This window comes from Palaemon carinicauda, chromosome 1 (assembly GCF_036898095.1).
Source record: "Palaemon carinicauda isolate YSFRI2023 chromosome 1, ASM3689809v2, whole genome shotgun sequence".
Lineage (NCBI taxonomy): Eukaryota > Metazoa > Arthropoda > Malacostraca > Decapoda > Palaemonidae > Palaemon > Palaemon carinicauda.
In genome coordinates, this window is record NC_090725.1 from 188,726,485 (window position 1) to 188,745,057 (window position 18,573).

General features: G+C 36.7%; 1 protein-coding gene across 3 annotated transcripts in view; it reads left to right on the plus strand.

Annotated features, from left to right (window-relative positions):
• The window catches only part of BORCS6 (BLOC-1 related complex subunit 6), a 230,074-nt gene that overhangs the window by 162,909 nt on the left and 48,592 nt on the right, over window positions 1-18,573 (plus strand). For all 3 annotated transcript variants that reach the window (XM_068386632.1, XM_068386617.1, XM_068386625.1), the window contains one exon: window positions 15,434-15,510. In XM_068386632.1, the coding sequence (XP_068242733.1) occupies window positions 15,434-15,510 (77 nt within the window). The remainder of the gene's footprint in view (window positions 1-15,433; window positions 15,511-18,573) is intronic.

An 18,573-nucleotide genomic window follows, 5' to 3' on the forward strand; every position in this document is an offset into this window, starting at 1 on the left:
GTGTTAAAAATCATATGTACACAACACATTTTTGTTTAATATCTCTCTCTCTCTCTCTCTCTCTCTCTCTCTCTCTCTCTCTCTCTCTCTCTCTCTCTCTCTCTCTCTCTCTCTCAGAAAAAGTTAATAGACGTCTCTAATACTAACAGTGAAGAAGAACAAGAGAGAGAGAGAGAATTTATTTAAAGAACATGTTAATGCTTTGTTTAGAGAGAAACAGAAATAGAGAGAGGACTTTTTTAAAGTCACCATCTCTACCTTCTCGCCGATCGTCCGTCTCCTCCTGGTCTCCTCCTGCGTAGCAATTCCTACACCTGCGTTGGCCTGTCTCTAAGGTAAAGTGACAATAAAAACACATTTTTTATTTATTATTTCTTTATAATTATCTTTTTTACATATTTCTTTCATATTATGCAATTATGTTATTGCTATATGTAATTATATGTAGTAATTTATTAAGGAGTTATCATAGGTTTTTGGGCTGTAGAACTAATTATACAAATTAATTACAGTGTATTTGTGATGCTTTATTGGACATTTTCTTTTTCTTTCATTAAGCACCACTTTAATATTATTTTAATTAAATAAATGTATCTCTTCAATCCTTTCAGTGCAATAAAATTATTATATATGTAGACCCTCAGGAAAGTGGGTGATGGTAAAATGCCGTATAGTTCCTTAACTTTACTTCTGGAACTTTGATGTACATTAGCTTTACAGTAATCTTCTACATGGGTTTAAATACAGACTGGAACAACATATATTCTTGATGATTGGAGGCTGCAACCGTAGACTTCTGCTACACTTCAGCATTCGGGATGCGAAACACTTTACTTCTATTTATGCGGTTTGGGGATCGCTTCTTCATAGCTGTGTCTTCTCATGGACACGCTTCTTGGTAATTTCTCCTTCATCGAAGATAATCTCGTACCTCCCGGATGAAAGGTAATTTGTTGGTAGTTAGGGAACTCGGTCCCTTCGTTGTCCGTCTTTGTAAATATCTTGTTGTTAACTTGACGTTTCGTTAGTGCAGCCCATTTTGTGCACCAGAGGTAAGGCCTCCCCCATGACGGGGGGAGAGGGAGAAGGGACAACCGATATTCGCGGTTACTTGTAGGGAAGAGCTGGTTCCTCGATGCGCTTGTTGCTTAAGTATCCCAGAACAAGGGCGTTGTAATTGCGTCACGTCATGTGACTCTTCTTGTGTTCTATTGGTCCCTTCTTCTGACGTAATGGTAACGTCATACATATGTCACTTCCGATTTCTCGGCAAGGTAACCGACGCGCATTCCAATTACGTTGTTTTGGCCAATTTATCGCTTATGTCAGCACTTTTCACAAACAGTGCCTCTCAACTACCACCTCACTCTGATTTTATTTTTCTCGTCTCTCTCTCTCTCTCTCTCTCTCTCTTTATTTCAATGTCTCTCTATCGTTTAACTAACGAATAAAACTCATAAAATACTTGATCAAATACACATATCACCTTATCCAGTACGAAATATTTTCCTATTCATGACACCACTCGGTCACGTACCTGAATTCCTGTGGAATTCACATCTCATTAACTCATTTCATGGTTTACCCAAAAATAATTCATCAATAATTCATCATCACCAAAAGAAATACATTTCAACACAATAAATCAAAAACATCATCATCAAATAATATGCATTTCAATGCAATAAATCAAAATCATCATCATCAAAATAATATGCATTTCAACACAAATAATCAAAATCATCAACAAAATGATATGCACCTTAGTGCAACAAATCAAAATCATCTTCATCAAAAGAAAATCATCATCAATCATTTTTAAAATGATGCAATTGCATAAGTTTATCATCAGTATATGTTTAGGAAAAACTTCCTGTTCCCTTCAAATAATTCAACACAATATTGAAACATACTATTTTTCTTAATTCTTGATAATGGAATATTTAACCCTTAATTCACTGGGTACGTAAGGCAAAATTAATAATGTCTTCTGTGTTCAACTTTGCAATCAATTAGGAAATGCCTTCACCTTTAACTTCTATTCAATTCATATTTTCCATTACCTATGACCTCAAAATCTTGGTCTTATTGATGTAAACACAAAAATCATTTCTTCAATGCAATGTAATAAATGGCAGAAAATAAATGTTCAAACATACATAACATCAATTCAAATCAATCAAAATATTTCTGCCACAAAAAAACATAATTATGTGTCATGCACATTATAACTCATTAAGAGTATTACTCATTTGTAATCAGTATCAATAAACATTTGTAAAATATCATTATGGTACCTTATTTACTCACCAACATTATCATGATAAATCATTGTTAATTAATGGCATCAAAAGAAATATTTCTCACCTTCTTCATAAAAATAATGAGTAAAATCAAAAACTCAAACATATCAATGTCTTAAATCATCAAACATCATAATCATTTCATAATAAAGAAACATATTCAATACATAACAAAATCATGTTTATAAATTTGAATCTTATTTGCACCTTGTCTGCGTATTATTTTTATCTCAAGAACTTCAATTCTCAACTATATACATATTGCATTCAGAAGGATATTCATAAAATCCAAGTGACAGGAACTTACATTTCAATGTTAAAACTTTTCTTTAAAGAAATCAATTGCAGACTGTCTCAATTAAACACCTTATTTATCCTTTCTTCAAGGATTCATCTACTACACAGGCATAAAAATCATTTCGTGTGTTTCCACACACACTCTTTTTTTAACTTCAAAATGAAAGGTTTAATTATTGTAATTCACCATATGTACTTAATTGTTCACTATTACCTGCATAATTATTATGGGCCTAAAATAACCCTTTGAGACATTCAACTTCAAAGTTCATTATTGGTGCACATCTTATCTTTTAATCACTTAAATCTTTCTTTCTTCATAATTATTTAAGTTAACTTAATCATCATCAAAACATAATAAAATTCATTGTATACATGCATGTTTATCATTGTTACACGTGTTACACTACAAAAAATATCAATCAATGCATCGCCTATAAAATGCAGTAATAATTCTTTTGCTCTAATGGCATCATTATTTATTCAAACTTGCAAACAAAATCAATACATTTGTAAATATTCAATCACCTATGGGTTCATATTTCACCTGTCTTCATTACCCATAACTTTATCAAAAACTTTTCATCTTAGTTTGCAACTCAATATTCTCTGTGGTCCCTTAATTAATTGTTTGGAGACATTTATTATTTGGACCTTTTTTGTTGATTACGGAATACATATTCAAATTCTAGGATAACACACTTTACATAATTAAAAGATTTCACTCATTTGTTACCCTCAATATTTGTATGAGTGCCCAGATATTTTTATTTCATTTCCCAAGGAGTTTAGTAGTCTTTCTTAAATCTACCTAACAAAAAAATCTGTTTCTCATATACCGAGTTATTTCAAAGTAAATCGTTCTCTTTAAGTAATTGTTATTAGTCTTCTATGTTGGTCTATATATAGTTCGCAGGACATCCTCAACCCCTTGCTATTATTTTATTTTCCCCCCTTTCTCTATTTGAACTTGACTTATCATGGCTTATTTCACCCTTCTTACTACAAGAAAAATATTGCACATTTTTCATTAATCTCTAATACCTTCGAGAGCTTTGCCCAAGAGAATATTTATAGACACGAATGTCTAGTTATTTATCCTGGTCTCAAATTCTTCTGTTACAGACTCATCAACCATTTCTTTGTTAAATCAAATTCTATGTAGACCAGTATGTTTTTATCATTTGTCAAGTTCTGGGAACAGAGTCCCTGGTAATCCATTGGTACCACCACTATGGGATTGAGAAAATGCAATCGTAATTTATAAAGGATTCTTACCCTTATATGACCTTTATACTTCTTATATGTAGGCTTTAATTCACAATCTCAAACATCTATCTTAGGTCAAAAATTAATTCATCATCAAATGCAGTCTTTGATTACTGGATGTCCTACTAACTTGAGCATGAGTTTTTGTTAGTATTTTGTTAGTATGTCAGGAATTTCTATTCATGAACAAGTATTTCTCCCTATTCTTGGTATGTATTCCTTTAAGCAATATGCCATCCTGTTATATGATTCCTATTTTTGGGAGTAATTCATCTACATTATTCCTATTAACCTTTGGTTTCTCTTGTTCTATTTTAATTCTTCCTATTTCTAGGTCTCCTGCCTGACAACTGAAACACAATATTGGTAGTTATATTTCCTTTTAACATCTTCCTGTCCTTTTAAATATCCTTCTTTTATCATCATAAACCTACCAATAAAGTGATTTATCCTGGACAAACATCCAGTACTTTAAGGCTCCTAAGATTCCTTTTATTCTTTCATCCACAATAGTCCTTCTTGGACTGTAAAATCACAATCATTCTTATGAGCAATAAGCACATATACTCTATGCCCTAAACAAATTTTTAAACTTCTCTAGACCATTATTTGGATAATCTATCCTACTCGGTTATTATCATTTAATTTAAGACTACTCTCATGATTCAGTACCCTTCTTCGGGTTTACATTTTTAATGAGACATTTCTTTTTATATTTATGAGGCTTCACACATTATTTTTATAACTCCTGGGTAAGAGATCGGGTTAAGGTAATGTAGGATCAAAATTCATTTCTCTTCATTATTTATAGCCTTCTATTTCATTTGCACACTACATATTTTTAGGTTAACTTTATTTTAAGGCTTGGGTAATTTAGCAAATACTGCTTATTATCCCTAAGATCCTATCATTCCAAAAAAAAATCTTTTACATCTGTCAATCTTAGTGGAGCAGGATTTCCACTTTAACCCTTATTTCTCTACATATCTTAAATCTATCTACTCTGTTTACTTACCCTATTCAAATCTAGGGATGGGTCACTCTTTAATCTGGCTCTTTATCCTGCTATTCTCCCTATTCTAGACTAGTTCTATTATTCTTATGGCTCTATATTCTTACTAAACTTAGTAACATCATTCTATAGGCTTATTCTTTCTGTCTCCAAATTTAGATCATCATTCTGTCAATAATTAGAGGAGCTGAGTGAGCCCGTCGACTTCACTCTAATTTCTAACATTCTTCGAAATGCTAATAGCCGTGAATGGCTTGTATTCTTTGACCATGGTACTTACAATATTTTACTCCTCAATAATCGAGCCAAACATTATTTATTTATCGGGATAGACATGTCATTTATATTCTACTTATGATGATCTACTAGTCTAACTTCTATCCTCATTGGGTAATATATCTCGGGAGATTTATAAGGAGTCTTATTGATTCATTTTAACATTCACCGTGTTCGTTATGGGGCGTTGGCTGATAGGTAATATTTCATGATTCATACCGGTATTTAAAAAGTTTAATAAGTTTTTGACAGTTTCTCTGGGCAGGTTCTGGCGCCGATGTTTCTATTCTTTTCTGCCTAACCTATCGCCTGCAATGGCTAATCTCTGCCTATTTCTCATCTATCCCTATTTCTATGCTCCTTATGGTAAATTTTTGCCCCTTTCTGATTACCTAACTGTAATCTCTACTCCTTTATTTTAGAAGTCATTACCCGCCATTCAGATGAGTTATTTTATCCGGAGTAGTATTAATTAATTAGTGTGCTTGTATTTTCCTTCATCTGAACTTCATTATTGTCTCTTTTGACAGACTCTGGCATCCTATTTTTAGTTAACCTATCTTCTTTATTTCTGCGGGTTATTTTTATTTAGGCATCATTATGACTTCTCTAGCTAAATTCTAGCTTTTTATATTTTCAGTACTGATCAGACTTTATTTATTTAATAGCATCATAGCTCATTTATTATTCATATGCCTATATCTTCATTTTAAATTTTTGTGCCTAACAACAACATATTTCTTTTAATTCTATAAGCCTATAGCTTCAATTGCCTATGACATTTATTTCTTGGAATTCCCTTTTTATTTAGGCTATTCTATTTTATTCACTGTATTTCTGTCGACATTCTATTTTATTTATATGGCGCCTGTCATATATTGACAAGGAGTATATCTATTCTTGGCTACTCTTCCTATTTCTCAACTTTATTTCTCCTTGTCTTTTTAATCAATTTCCATTTCCCTTTCTTAGTCTGGAGTCTGTTTCTCATGTCAAATTCGTCTTATACAAAGTGGCCAGTTTTGTAAAAGACTTGTCTTTGACAAGTAGAATCATACCCTGACTATCTCATTTTTTTTTTTTCTTTTCTTTATTTTAAGCCTGCACTTCTCACAAATAAAATCCATACTTCATCTTTGTATCGTTTTTGAACGATATCTTAAGGCTCTATTGGGAAATGTTACTAAAAAAAATGACATCTTTATTCATCATTTGGCACATTTTGGCATTTAATTCTCTACCTAACCTGACGGTTCATACCCCTTGATTTTTACTTGTTAGCATTTCATTTCTGCATATCATTTTATTTTCACCCTTAAAATTTGGAAGCAGGTATTTCTCAATATTCTATCACTGTATTGCATCCTAGTATATCAACTATATTTGCCAGAGTCTCCATAAGATAAAATAGTCACTTGCAACGTGGATGTACCTCCGCCACATATGCCTATCTTTCCTATATAAAATTTTTCGTCTTCCTGACTTCCTTTCTATCCGGCTAATTATTTTTAATTCTTTTCTTTTCACTATTTGGAGGATTTGTATTTCACTTTCTTTGTGCCGGAGGGCTTTCTGAGAAGTGTCTTTGTTTAATTTCATGATGGGGTTCTTTATCTCTGTGCCTGCCTTTCTCCCTGTATGTTTTCCCTTTTTCATTATTTTGCCTAATTTCTATCCCCTTTTTATGTAATCTTTCCCTTGACCTAAATGTGTCATTTTTATTTCTTTAAACTGTCTTTGACCTAAATTTCTGCCCATTATTCTATTTAACTCTAGGGTAATTTTTGCGCCTCGTTCCAGTCTGCTATTCGAACTTCCCTGCATCTATTTAAATTACTCAAAATTTCTCTGGTAGGTTTTTTTGTGGCTATTAGTCCCTTAGGATTTTTCTTCCTGAATTCCTATCATTTTGCTATTTTCCCTTTTCTTTTTGTAAAACTCATATCTAGGATGCTATTTTTCACATTTTTTTTTTTTTAATGCCTCATTTATTTCTATATATAGGGAATTATCATTAGCAATAAACTTACCTTTAACAAAGGAATCCTGTTCCTTTTACTATTGCTACGTGATCCTCCATTTATGTGGCAAATTCATTTACCGAGCCACCCTCATATTTTACCTATAGGAACTTTCGTAGATTTGTTAACCTGTCTGTCTCTTTGACCGATCGCCATAATTGCCTACATTATTTTTGAAACTCACTCAGATTTGCTGCATTTTTAAATTACTTACCATTCAAGGTTATGTGAGCATCACTTACATTTGTATACACGGTTAACATAGCCTGTTTAATTCTGCTGTCTCATTGTTTATTCTCAGACTAACTATTCTACTTTCAATATCAGCTAACCACTTACACACGGTATATTTCTCTAACCTTCTTTTATCTTGGTTATTCCTACCTATATTTCCACAAAAACTGTGTTAATTTCCCTACTGAATTCATATTAGCGGGGTTAGTAATGTTTGTTAATTCTTCAAACTCACTTTTTTATGGGACGTTGCTCGTTTGTATTTTTCACCTACTTGCGTAATTTTAAATCACATTTCCCTTTTATATATTCTTTGGGCTAACATCATTACCATCACTTTAAAAAAATCATAATACATCTTATTTTACACAAGAAAAAATACAAAGTAATTCATGCATCATTCAAGAAACCCTAGCGAATAAAAAAAAATTCGTATTCTTAAACGAGAGACAAGTTTTTTTTTTTTTTTTTCACTTTTAAACTGAGAGACTTATTTAAGAGAGAGATTCTTTTACTCACATTTCTTCTTTCTTGTCCTTTTGTTTTCATCTTCTTCGCTTAGGTATTGGTTTCTTGTGTTTAGACTCTTGCTTCGTCTCACGTCCTCACTATTTTTCTGAGTTTCTTGATGTTTATTCTGCAAGGGTGTACAACTGGTATCTGGAAGAATTTAGTCATTAATATATGCACTGAAAAATATCATCACGGCATTTTATCCATTTAAGCTGCCACCATTTGTGATGCTTTATTGGACATTTTCTTTTTCTTTCATTAAGCACCACTTTAATATTATTTTAATTAAATAAATGTATCTCTTCAATCCTTTCAGTGCAATAAAATTATTATATATGTAGACCCTCAGGAAAGTGGGTGATGGTAAAATGCCGTATAGTTCCTTAACTTTACTTCTGGAACTTTGATGTACATTAGCTTTACAGTAATCTTCTACATGGGTTTAAATACAGACTGGAACAACATATATTCTTGATGATTGGAGGCTGCAACCGTAGACTTCTGCTACACTTCAGCATTCGGGATGCGAAACACTTTACTTCTATTTATGCGGTTTGGGGATCGCTTCTTCATAGCTGTGTCTTCTCATGGACACGCTTCTTGGTAATTTCTCCTTCATCGAAGATAATCTCGTACCTCCCGGATGAAAGGTAATTTGTTGGTAGTTAGGGAACTCGGTCCCTTCGTTGTCCGTCTTTGTAAATATCTTGTTGTTAACTTGACGTTTCGTTAGTGCAGCCCATTTTGTGCACCAGAGGTAAGGCCTCCCCCATGACGGGGGGAGAGGGAGAAGGGACAACCGATATTCGCGGTTACTTGTAGGGAAGAGCTGGTTCCTCGATGCGCTTGTTGCTTAAGTATCCCAGAACAAGGGCGTTGTAATTGCGTCACGTCATGTGACTCTTCTTGTGTTCTATTGGTCCCTTCTTCTGACGTAATGGTAACGTCATACATATGTCACTTCCGATTTCTCGGCAAGGTAACCGACGCGCATTCCAATTGCGTTGTTTTGGCCAATTTATCGCTTATGTCAGCACTTTTCACAAACAGTGCCTCTCAACTACCACCTCACTCTGATTTTATTTTTCTCGTCTCTCTCTCTCTCTCTCTCTCTCTCTCTTTATTTCAATGTCTCTCTATCGTTTAACTAACGAATAAAACTCATAAAATACTTGATCAAATACACATATCACCTTATCCAGTACGAAATATTTTCCTATTCATGACATATTCTTATGGGAATATTTTCTCCAACATACGATTGTTTTAACATACGAAGCAGTTTCTGGAACGAATTAAGATCGTTTATAGAGGTTCCACTGTATATAAGAGAGGAAAAGTTATTGAGATGGGAAAACTTCTCAGAATTTTTAATCCAGGCTCAGCATCAGTGTTAGGACCCTCCAAACTTTATGCTTATTCAAGTCAAAGCTGAGAACTTTTACAAAAACTGGGAACCAAACAAGCTGAAAGCTCAGAAGTCACTTTCTTTTATGGCCAACCTTGGTCAGTTTAATTGTTTTAAGGTTTGAGCCAATCTCCACAACGTAAAAATAATGACAAGGCAGCAAATGCTTATGAAGTAGCTGCCTGGACAGATATTTAATGTTGATGGATGTGGATTGTATTGAAAGCAGAAGCCAGACAGATCATATATTTACAAGGAAAAAAGTGAATACAGTACCTCACTTTAACTCTGCTGTTTGTTGGCACTGCTTCTGGGGAATTGAGCTGAAACTTCTGGTGTTGTGCCATACATAGAACCCAAGAGCATCTGTCTTCCCTAGAATGTCTAGTCCCACATAGAAGGTTACACCTTTGTTCCATGCAGTGGACTCTGAGGACCAGTTGGCGACAGAGGTCCGACCCTCCAAATTTACTTGTTAGGGTGACAAAGTAAGTCCAAGGGAACCTGTCCTGGTGGCTGCAGGAGAAGAACCTATTTGAGTACTCCCCCTTACTGGTTCTTCCTTCAGAACTTGTCCTGTTTTCAGATGCGTCCAGATAAAGGTGGAGAGCGCACATTCCAACTCGCTCAACTTCAGGTTTGTGGACAGAGAAAATAGACAAAAGATCCCATATAAACATGGAAAAGAAGGCACCATACTGTACCTGGCTTTGAACTGAAGGCAGCATACCTAGCTTTGATCAATTTCCAAGACATGGTAAAAGGTTACTCAGAGGTGTTGAAGATTGAAGAACGACAATGCTACTGTAGTGGCTTTTGTCAACAAGCAAGGTCATCAGCATTGAACCTTCTGGCAATTGCCAGTGAAAACACAATTTGGTCGGAGGATAATGCAGTAACTGTCAGCGCATTTCATTCCAGGAAAATGGGAATGAGAACACAGACAATCTGAGTCATCGCAATCAGATTGCCAGCTCAGAATGGTCTTTCAATCCTCTAGTGGTAAGGGAGCTCCTGACTTTGTGGGGTTCCCCAACAATGGACATGTTTACCACTCACCTAAACAATAGACCGACAGTTTATTGCTCACCAGTGCAGGACCAAGCAGCAGCGCTGCACGAAGCATTCCAACATTCGTTGGACGGCCTCGACATCTATGCCTTCACACTATTTTGTCTCATAAGAAGGGTGAACAACAGATCCATCATCACACCCAGTCTTCAAATGACTCTGTTACCACTGAAAAAGGTTCCAAGAGAGCTCCCAACTTTGTACAATCTCCTGTGTCAACTACATGTGAAGAGGTACTACAGTGTAGAAAACTGGCTGTCAGTCAATGGTTAGAGGTCAGTTCTCTTTTGTTTTATTCGGTTTAGCAACTATAATAAAGAACCAACTAGCCTAAACTATTGAAATTTTCCTTTTTTCTCCAGTACGTAATGGTTTCCATGAGTGTTACGGTTTACTGTAGCACTCCTTACTTCTGCTCACCTTTATTCCTATAGCTTCAGGGTAGGATTGAGAGAAGAGGCAAACTGAGGAGTTAACCTTCACCAGGTGTTGGGTGACTTTCCCTTCCAAGGGAGAGTCACCCTTCACCAACCACTGTCCAGCAATCTCCCCGCTTACGGGGAAAATTGCTGACAGCGTCATAGCGGTTGATCGCATTTTCCTACCTGCTGGAGAGATGGTCTTCACCTGATGATTTCCCCTCTGAAGGATTCGGGATTGGATTTGTCCATTTGCCGCAAGTTATTCGTAGCTTGTCAGAGAAGGAGTTAGGTGATTGTTTTGCAGTGCCTAATCTTTGCTATCATACCTTTAGGGTACAAATTAAGTCCCTTGAGCAAATTCCCTTCGGGGTTATTGCTGCTTACGGTTTCCACCTCTTCATCGTGCCCCAGGGTACAATGAGTCTTGTTAGCAACATCCCTTTGAGGGCATTTTCTGCAAATGGTGATGTCTGCCAACCGCTTGCAATCGCCGCCTCTCCCATCGATGAGTCTCGTAGACACAACAAAGCTCTTGGAGCTTTATGAGGCCAAACCCATCGGGATGTGTCCTTCATGGTTTGTAAACCTCTTGTAGGGTATATCTCTGCGGGGTTATTACCTACACCGTACCTCTTCAAGACACAACAAAGCTCGTGGAGCTTTACAAGGCCAGCCCCTTGGGGACTTACGCCTCATGTTTTCAAACTCTTACGAGGGTGAAAATTCTGTTCTTTGACAAGAGAATGATGAGGCTATCATGATAGCGCGATTACCCCTCACCAGTGAGTTTAGGGGGTTAGGAGCTCAGAGCGCTAACATCTATGAGCTCACCTACTCACTCACCCTCGCGGGGAGTTCAGCGCTCACGCATAGCTACGCGCTAGAACCATCTCTCGCCACAACTTATCATTGAGGGAGTTTAGCGCACACTCCATCCTCAGCGCTTAATACCTTTCTTGCCCACTGGGGACATTGTTTAGCACAAAATTACAGTGAGAACAGTGCAAATATCTATATTCTATATATCTTATTATAACTTCAACTTCTCACTATGATAAAGCAGTAACTACTGTATACGAGTGTTTGCTTGCCATACAAAAGAGAGATATGCACAGACATTTAAGTTGCCTGCACATGCGGATGCACAACTGTCTTGTCAGCGCTTGCCAGCACTTGCTAATGTCTTACCAAACAAGTGCACAAAACCTTACTTGCCAACCTCAGGGCTCCTGGCAAGGGTTTGGGTTCTTTGCATGCTTAGGCAAATAATCCTTACATGCAAGACTATTCAGTTTCATATGAGAAAGCCTACCCGACACTAAGGAAAGGTGCGTGGGGTACTCCCTTCTCTACTGAGGCCTGTGCAACTACAGGTGCTAACTAACGACTACTACTACTAAAGAGGTACCGTGTATTGGATGTTGGCTATCAGTCGCCTAATCATCTCCTTGTCTCTAACCATTTGTGTCCCTTATTTTGGTATATGATAATCCTACAAGCTAACACCCTCATTATAAGCCATAAGCCGCCAGACCTCGCTAGGAAGGTAGAAATCTAGAATTGTACAACAAGTCTCATTAAACGAACCCTCAGTGGTTATTGCCGCAATTTAGGAGCGGTCGCCGCCACCATTGAGCCCCTAGGGTACAACGAGTCTCATTGGACATAGTCCTCCCCAGCTATTTCCACATATAGTATAAGAATGCTTTCTGACCACTAGCAGCCACCGCACCCACCGTAGTTTTGAAACCAGTCTCAGTAAACAATTCTTTGGAGTTTTATAGAGCTCTGACTTCTCTCTTTATACGAGTTATAGAGCTCCTCAGTAAGCGATCTCCACCTCAACCCCGTCAGGCACTCGAGGCACAAGGTCTCATGAGAAATATCCCTTCGAGGTTACAGGGAGGTTTGTCCCACTCACAATCGGGTGGGCAAACACCAATTTCCAATAAGTCCTGATAACTCTTCTAGCTGTATGTACTTTTTGTGGGCAAATGAACATGTTAACAATGTTGCAACTAGTCAATGATCTTTTCCTTTTGGCAATAATATTGCGCTTAGTCGCACACACATTATTCCTGCAAGTGACTTAACGAGCTCTGTGAGAGTGCTCATACATGGAAACGTGTTCAAGTTGCTCAGGCTCGTTTTAGAGCCCTTACCCATAAGCAGAGAATTGACGATTGCAAATAACGACATGCGGGAAAGCAAACTATTACTGCCATCAACGTAGTTCGATAATTGGTTCATCAGTTGCATGGGTTACTCTCTTGATTGGGTGCATACCTGTGAGCGAGTGAGGGATAGCAAGGACCATGTACCTTCATACAATTAAAACTTCGCTCTAATGATCATTCGATGTCTTTGTAATTTGATGGTTGTATTCCTTTGGAAGAGTCAGGTTATTTATAACCATCCCACTCTCCCTCAATGATCGGTGGTAGTCGCTCTCAAGCAAACTCCTTCTCCATTCCAGACAGATCCTCTCTAACTTCTCCAAACCTTTCGTCTAATTATTGAATGCAATTAGACTGAAAGTTTGCATAAGAAAATTCCCTTCAGTAATGGAGAAATATGAAACATTCACTGTTTCTAAAGGTTTTTCGTCATGGGAAGAAGGAGGTCTCGTTCGCCGAACATTAGCGATGCTGTCTGATCGAGTGTATGACGTAACGAATCTCTTGAACCACTCCCAAATCTTCATTATACCTCAGTATTTCCATTATTAAAACAGAAGAAATTGTCGTCTAGAGAAAAAAGTTGTCTTTGTGACTAGTCTGCAGCTGGACTTATACTTACAGCACAACATCTGGAAGACCAGCGATTAGATGTTAGCTTGACGGCGATCAATTACGGGATTTTCTGTAATGCCTCCTTTTTTTCGCTAGAGAATTTGAACTACTCTGGGGTTACCATGTGTAAATGTATATGCATGACCAAATCCCATGAGAATGATGACAATGGCAGGACAGGGTTCAACCAGATACAGAAACAGTTGCTTGCAACTGATTGCTTACTCGACAGCAATCAACTTGAAATGATTAAGCTTACTAGCTAGGCAACTGCTCGTCCCCTCAGGCACCCCATGAGAAGGGACCTTTCTCTTGAGAGTCAGACGTTGCTTCTTCATTGAATCCTACAACCCGTAGGATTGGTCAGCAGACACAGTCCTGGCTAGTACAGTGGTAATGTGTTCGTCTAGCATTCGCATGCCAGCAGATCGATTCCAACCCGGGATTGTGAATTACCCGGCTGACGTTCTGATGAATATCTATTCTGATGAAACAGGAACTGAAACCAGACACTTTACCTTTACCTGGACAGTGCTGGCTGACCAGATATCTCAGAGTCCATCCCAGTTTCTGATGACTCAGAAGGGAAGACTAGTTTCTCCTGAAAGGGTTCCTAGTACAATTGGCCTTCCATAACCTTTTCCCCTCTTCACGAGCAATGGCCTCCTCTGGGAGCGCAGAGACTTCTCGCCATCCTCCCGTGGGATGCTTGATGATCAGGAGAGCTTCAGCCATACTGCTTTACCACAACGAAGGAACGTGCCTTTCAAACTGAACTCCAGGCCATGCTGGAGAAGAACGCTCTCCTAGAGTTCCAGGATGAGTCCCCAGGCTTCTATAGTCACCTATCTCTGGTCAAAAAGGTGTCTGAAGGCTGAAGACCAGTCGTAGACCTCTGGGCTCTTAATGAGTTTGTCTAACAAACTCTATTCAAGATGGAGACAATCCCTCTCCTTAGATCAGCTTGTGTGATGTTATGGAGCTGCAACAAACAATGATACAGGTGAGCACACTAGGGACAGGTAATTATTCTATCAAAATAGTAGAGAATCCCCACACTCCTTAAGCGGGGGAGTTTGACATTTAAGGCAAACCCAATGCTTACATTAGTCCTTAATGGGAACATTATTCCCACTAAAGATAGTTCTTTTATGAAAAACCCCTGGGCCATGATATAATAGGTCATTCAACCCTGGGTCATGGGATGCAAGGATCCTTTGCTCTGTTTTCTTTACTGGACTAAGCATTGCAATCCCAGGCTGCTAGCCAGCCAGTTGGGCAGGTGGAACTTCTTCCTTTTAAAGATATTCCCCTACTAAAGGACGAAAGTTTGTATTTGCAGAGGAAAAAAATCACAAATTCTAAAAGTAATTTGTATTTTTTCTACCTATACAAACCTAAGTCCTTTAGATTTCACTTCCTGCCACATCCAACCCACAAACCCAGGCAGAATCGAAATGAAGGCTCTGAGAACTGTCAGACCCATACCACCAGTGGATTCTGGATGTTGGTTGCCAGAAACTCAATAATTCTTCATTGTCTGTTTCCAGATTTTACCAGAATCTTACCCCTACTAAAGGACTTGGGTTTATATAGTTAGGAATAATACAAATTACTTTTGAGTTTGTTATTTTACTATCTTCAGGATAGAATAAATTAAATACTTATATCATAGTTATTATTGAAATTTCATTTTCATCTGCTGTTTGCCATGTTCAGCATCTCATTAATGTTCTTATTTTCATGTAATGCATGGCTTTCTTTGATACCTCAGCAATAAACATGTACTTACAGTATACTTTTAAAACTTTACAGTCAATGTACCAGTTGATGGCCAAAACGGAGGAATTAAGCAAGTCAATGAAACCTGTTTACAAACTTCAAGAGCAAATGTATCCTTTTGTATTAATGCAGATTTCTTGTTGTATTTCATTCTGGGTTTGTAGAAAAGGTGAGTTATATAACTAAAGAACAGGTGTCAATGGACTTGTATCATGTATGTTTTTTCATTATAACATTCTAGTTATATCTTATTCATAATATTAAAGAGGGGTTACCTTTATTTATCAATTCTACCAGCATTGCTATAAAACATATTTCTATGAATCTCCCTTGATGTTCATATTGCTTTTGCTATATTGATGTTTACAACTATAACATAAGAAAATTCCTGTTTCCTTTCCTTTCAATAGACTCGGGCATCAAGTAAAGTACTGAGGCAATGTAGTGGTTAATGGCAATAAACCAATGGCTTGGGTAACCATACTACATTTGTTTCAGTCTCTGTATCAGTGCTGCTTTATAACGTTAGTCACCTACTCTTCATTGTTTTAGTGATGTCTTCTTGTGGATTGGCTATTTATTACATTGTACTGTAGGTTGTTTCTGGGCAATCATTATCCACAATATTGTGATTTAGATTACTATTATTTTGTTTTCTTATAGAAAAGTATGTTTCTATGGTTGGTGACCAATTTGAAGTTAAAAGTGTAAAAGGAAGCATGGTTTTAGTTCAGGGGAAATTCAGAGAAGACTAAGATTTTTGATCGGAGATTATGATGATAATGACACACCAGCACTACCCCCAATACATTCTTTTGTGTATCTAAGAAGGATAGTGAGTTTTTTGTTAAAGGCATGAATGCTGAGCTAGCTTGCTCTATCTTAAACAATACCCTTCTTTCTCTTTAGTTGTTCTAATGCTCCATTCAGTAAGGGTTCTGATGGTACACATTGCATTATAGATTCTGCCTCAAAACCCTCACCATACCACAATCATAACCACAGTCATAACTACTCTCTTAGACAACTAGAATGTGAGACAGAAGACTGAGTTTGTTGCTAGGATCCTTATATCCCTCCACAGGGCATATAAGAGTTATACCTCTATAATTTTCAAATCTGCTCAAGTCCCCCTTGCGTTTATAAAAAGGTACCGAAATATGCCTCCCTCAGTCTTCTGTAATTCTACTCTCCAATTAGAATGTGAGAATTAGGTCATAGTGTCATCTTTGCTAGGTGCCATAGGGTCTGTGAACTCGTATCCTAACCTCTGTTTATGTGCGGTCAGCTAACACCCTAAATAATGCATTACACTGTTTTAACATGGTCCACTTACCATATTGTAGGTTTTATTACAGAAATTGTACAATTCATTACTGTACAGTCCCCAGGTTTTACATCCTCTCCTTAGTAAACTTCTAAATCATCTATAATATTAAGTAAATTACAGAATTTCATTCTATTTTCACAATCCCAGATCCTTAGAATTTACATATTCTGTTCTATTATTAAGTTAAATGTTATCTATAATTTAGTTATGAATAAGTTCTCTTGATAGGATTTCTCTCTGCACTCTCATTACTTTAAGGTTAATTTATCATCCATTCCATAAATTTTCCTTCCTATCATTGTTTTTATCAAATTATTTTCAGGTTATTATTTCCCTATGATGTAATTTGATTCCTCTCTGTATAGTTTATGACCAGCATCTTAGTTTAAATTGAAATTAAAAAATTGAATTTATATAATAAAATTTGTTACATCTATAGTAACCTTATGTTCATATTGCTGCTTCTCTAGGAACTTGATTTAATCAACATTTATCCTTAAAAAAAATTAATTTTAAAAATTTCCTATGGTCTTTCCCTTCAAGAGACACCTCCTCTAGTAAAGTAGTGAAACATTCTATCAGTTAATTGTAAGAAGCCAAGTTGTCACATGTCAGAGTTTTTCTTTATTTCAGTTTCAAGTTCAAAATTATTCTGTATCCTCTTGATGCCGTGAGCAATGAAGAGGAGAGTGGACATGTACAATATATGAACATCAGGGGAATCTAGAATTAACAAATCTTATATTTAAAATTCTGTTTATTTCCATAAACCTCCCCTGGTGTTCATATTGCTGACTCCCACACTGATGAAGTTGGGATGCCTGTGAAAGAGATAGGTCATTTATAAGTTTAATTATTATACAAAGGTTAAAATTCTAATCACCCGGTCTAGATTATTTGCAACAAACCATCTCAAAATATAGTTTTAAATATGGGACTCCAGATTGTTTTCTACAGCTATTTAATATACCAGACTGTAGATGGTCTGTTTGTGATACTTTTGATTATATAGTTAATTATGAATTAACTGAACTCAAAAATTACTAGACTACGTCCCCTGCAGCTACTATAGGGCCTAGCACTCAGATCTTCATAAGCAAACCAAGATTCTTCAAGATAATATTTAGCCAATCCAATTGCTGATGCTTTCACCTGAATTATGCTTTATATTATCGCATTAATGATAAGAAGAAAAACATGAAAAGAAGTTACTTAAATATTCTATCTTTTTAGTTCACTTGTACAGATAGATGTTGGCTCTATCATGATGGGAATTAAGATGGCTGTTGGGCACTAGTTGATGCAATTGTAGCCTGGCATTCAACTGGGATGTTGGTTCCTTTCTATGAAGCATGAGATGTATTGATAACGCCATTCATCGGAGACCAATTTCAGCATCTGAAGCGCTGTGTCAAGTTCTAAAGGGCCTGAACTCAAGAGTGTGAGGACTGAGTCCATGCTTTGCGTGTTGATACACATTGAGTCTGTGCTTTGTGTGTTGATGCACACTAAGTCTGTGCTTTGCATGTTGATACACTGCCCCTGGAGAAGGAGAGACACTATTTCTTTGGTATTTACATTGTGTTTCATTGCTTAGCCTTTCACGGGAATATCCTTGGAGACCAAATAGGGCTGTGTCAAAAATAGGTTTTTTTTTTTTCCTCAAAACCCCTTTCTTTGAAAATTAAGGGATGTGACTACACTTCTTATATTATGTACTTTAACCTTCAAAGCTTTTATTAGATATGCTTGCAATCCATTGTGGTTTTCTATGATCAATTGTTAACCATAAATGACATTGTATTTTTAGACTGGGGTTGATTTGGGACCTTAATCCCGCAAA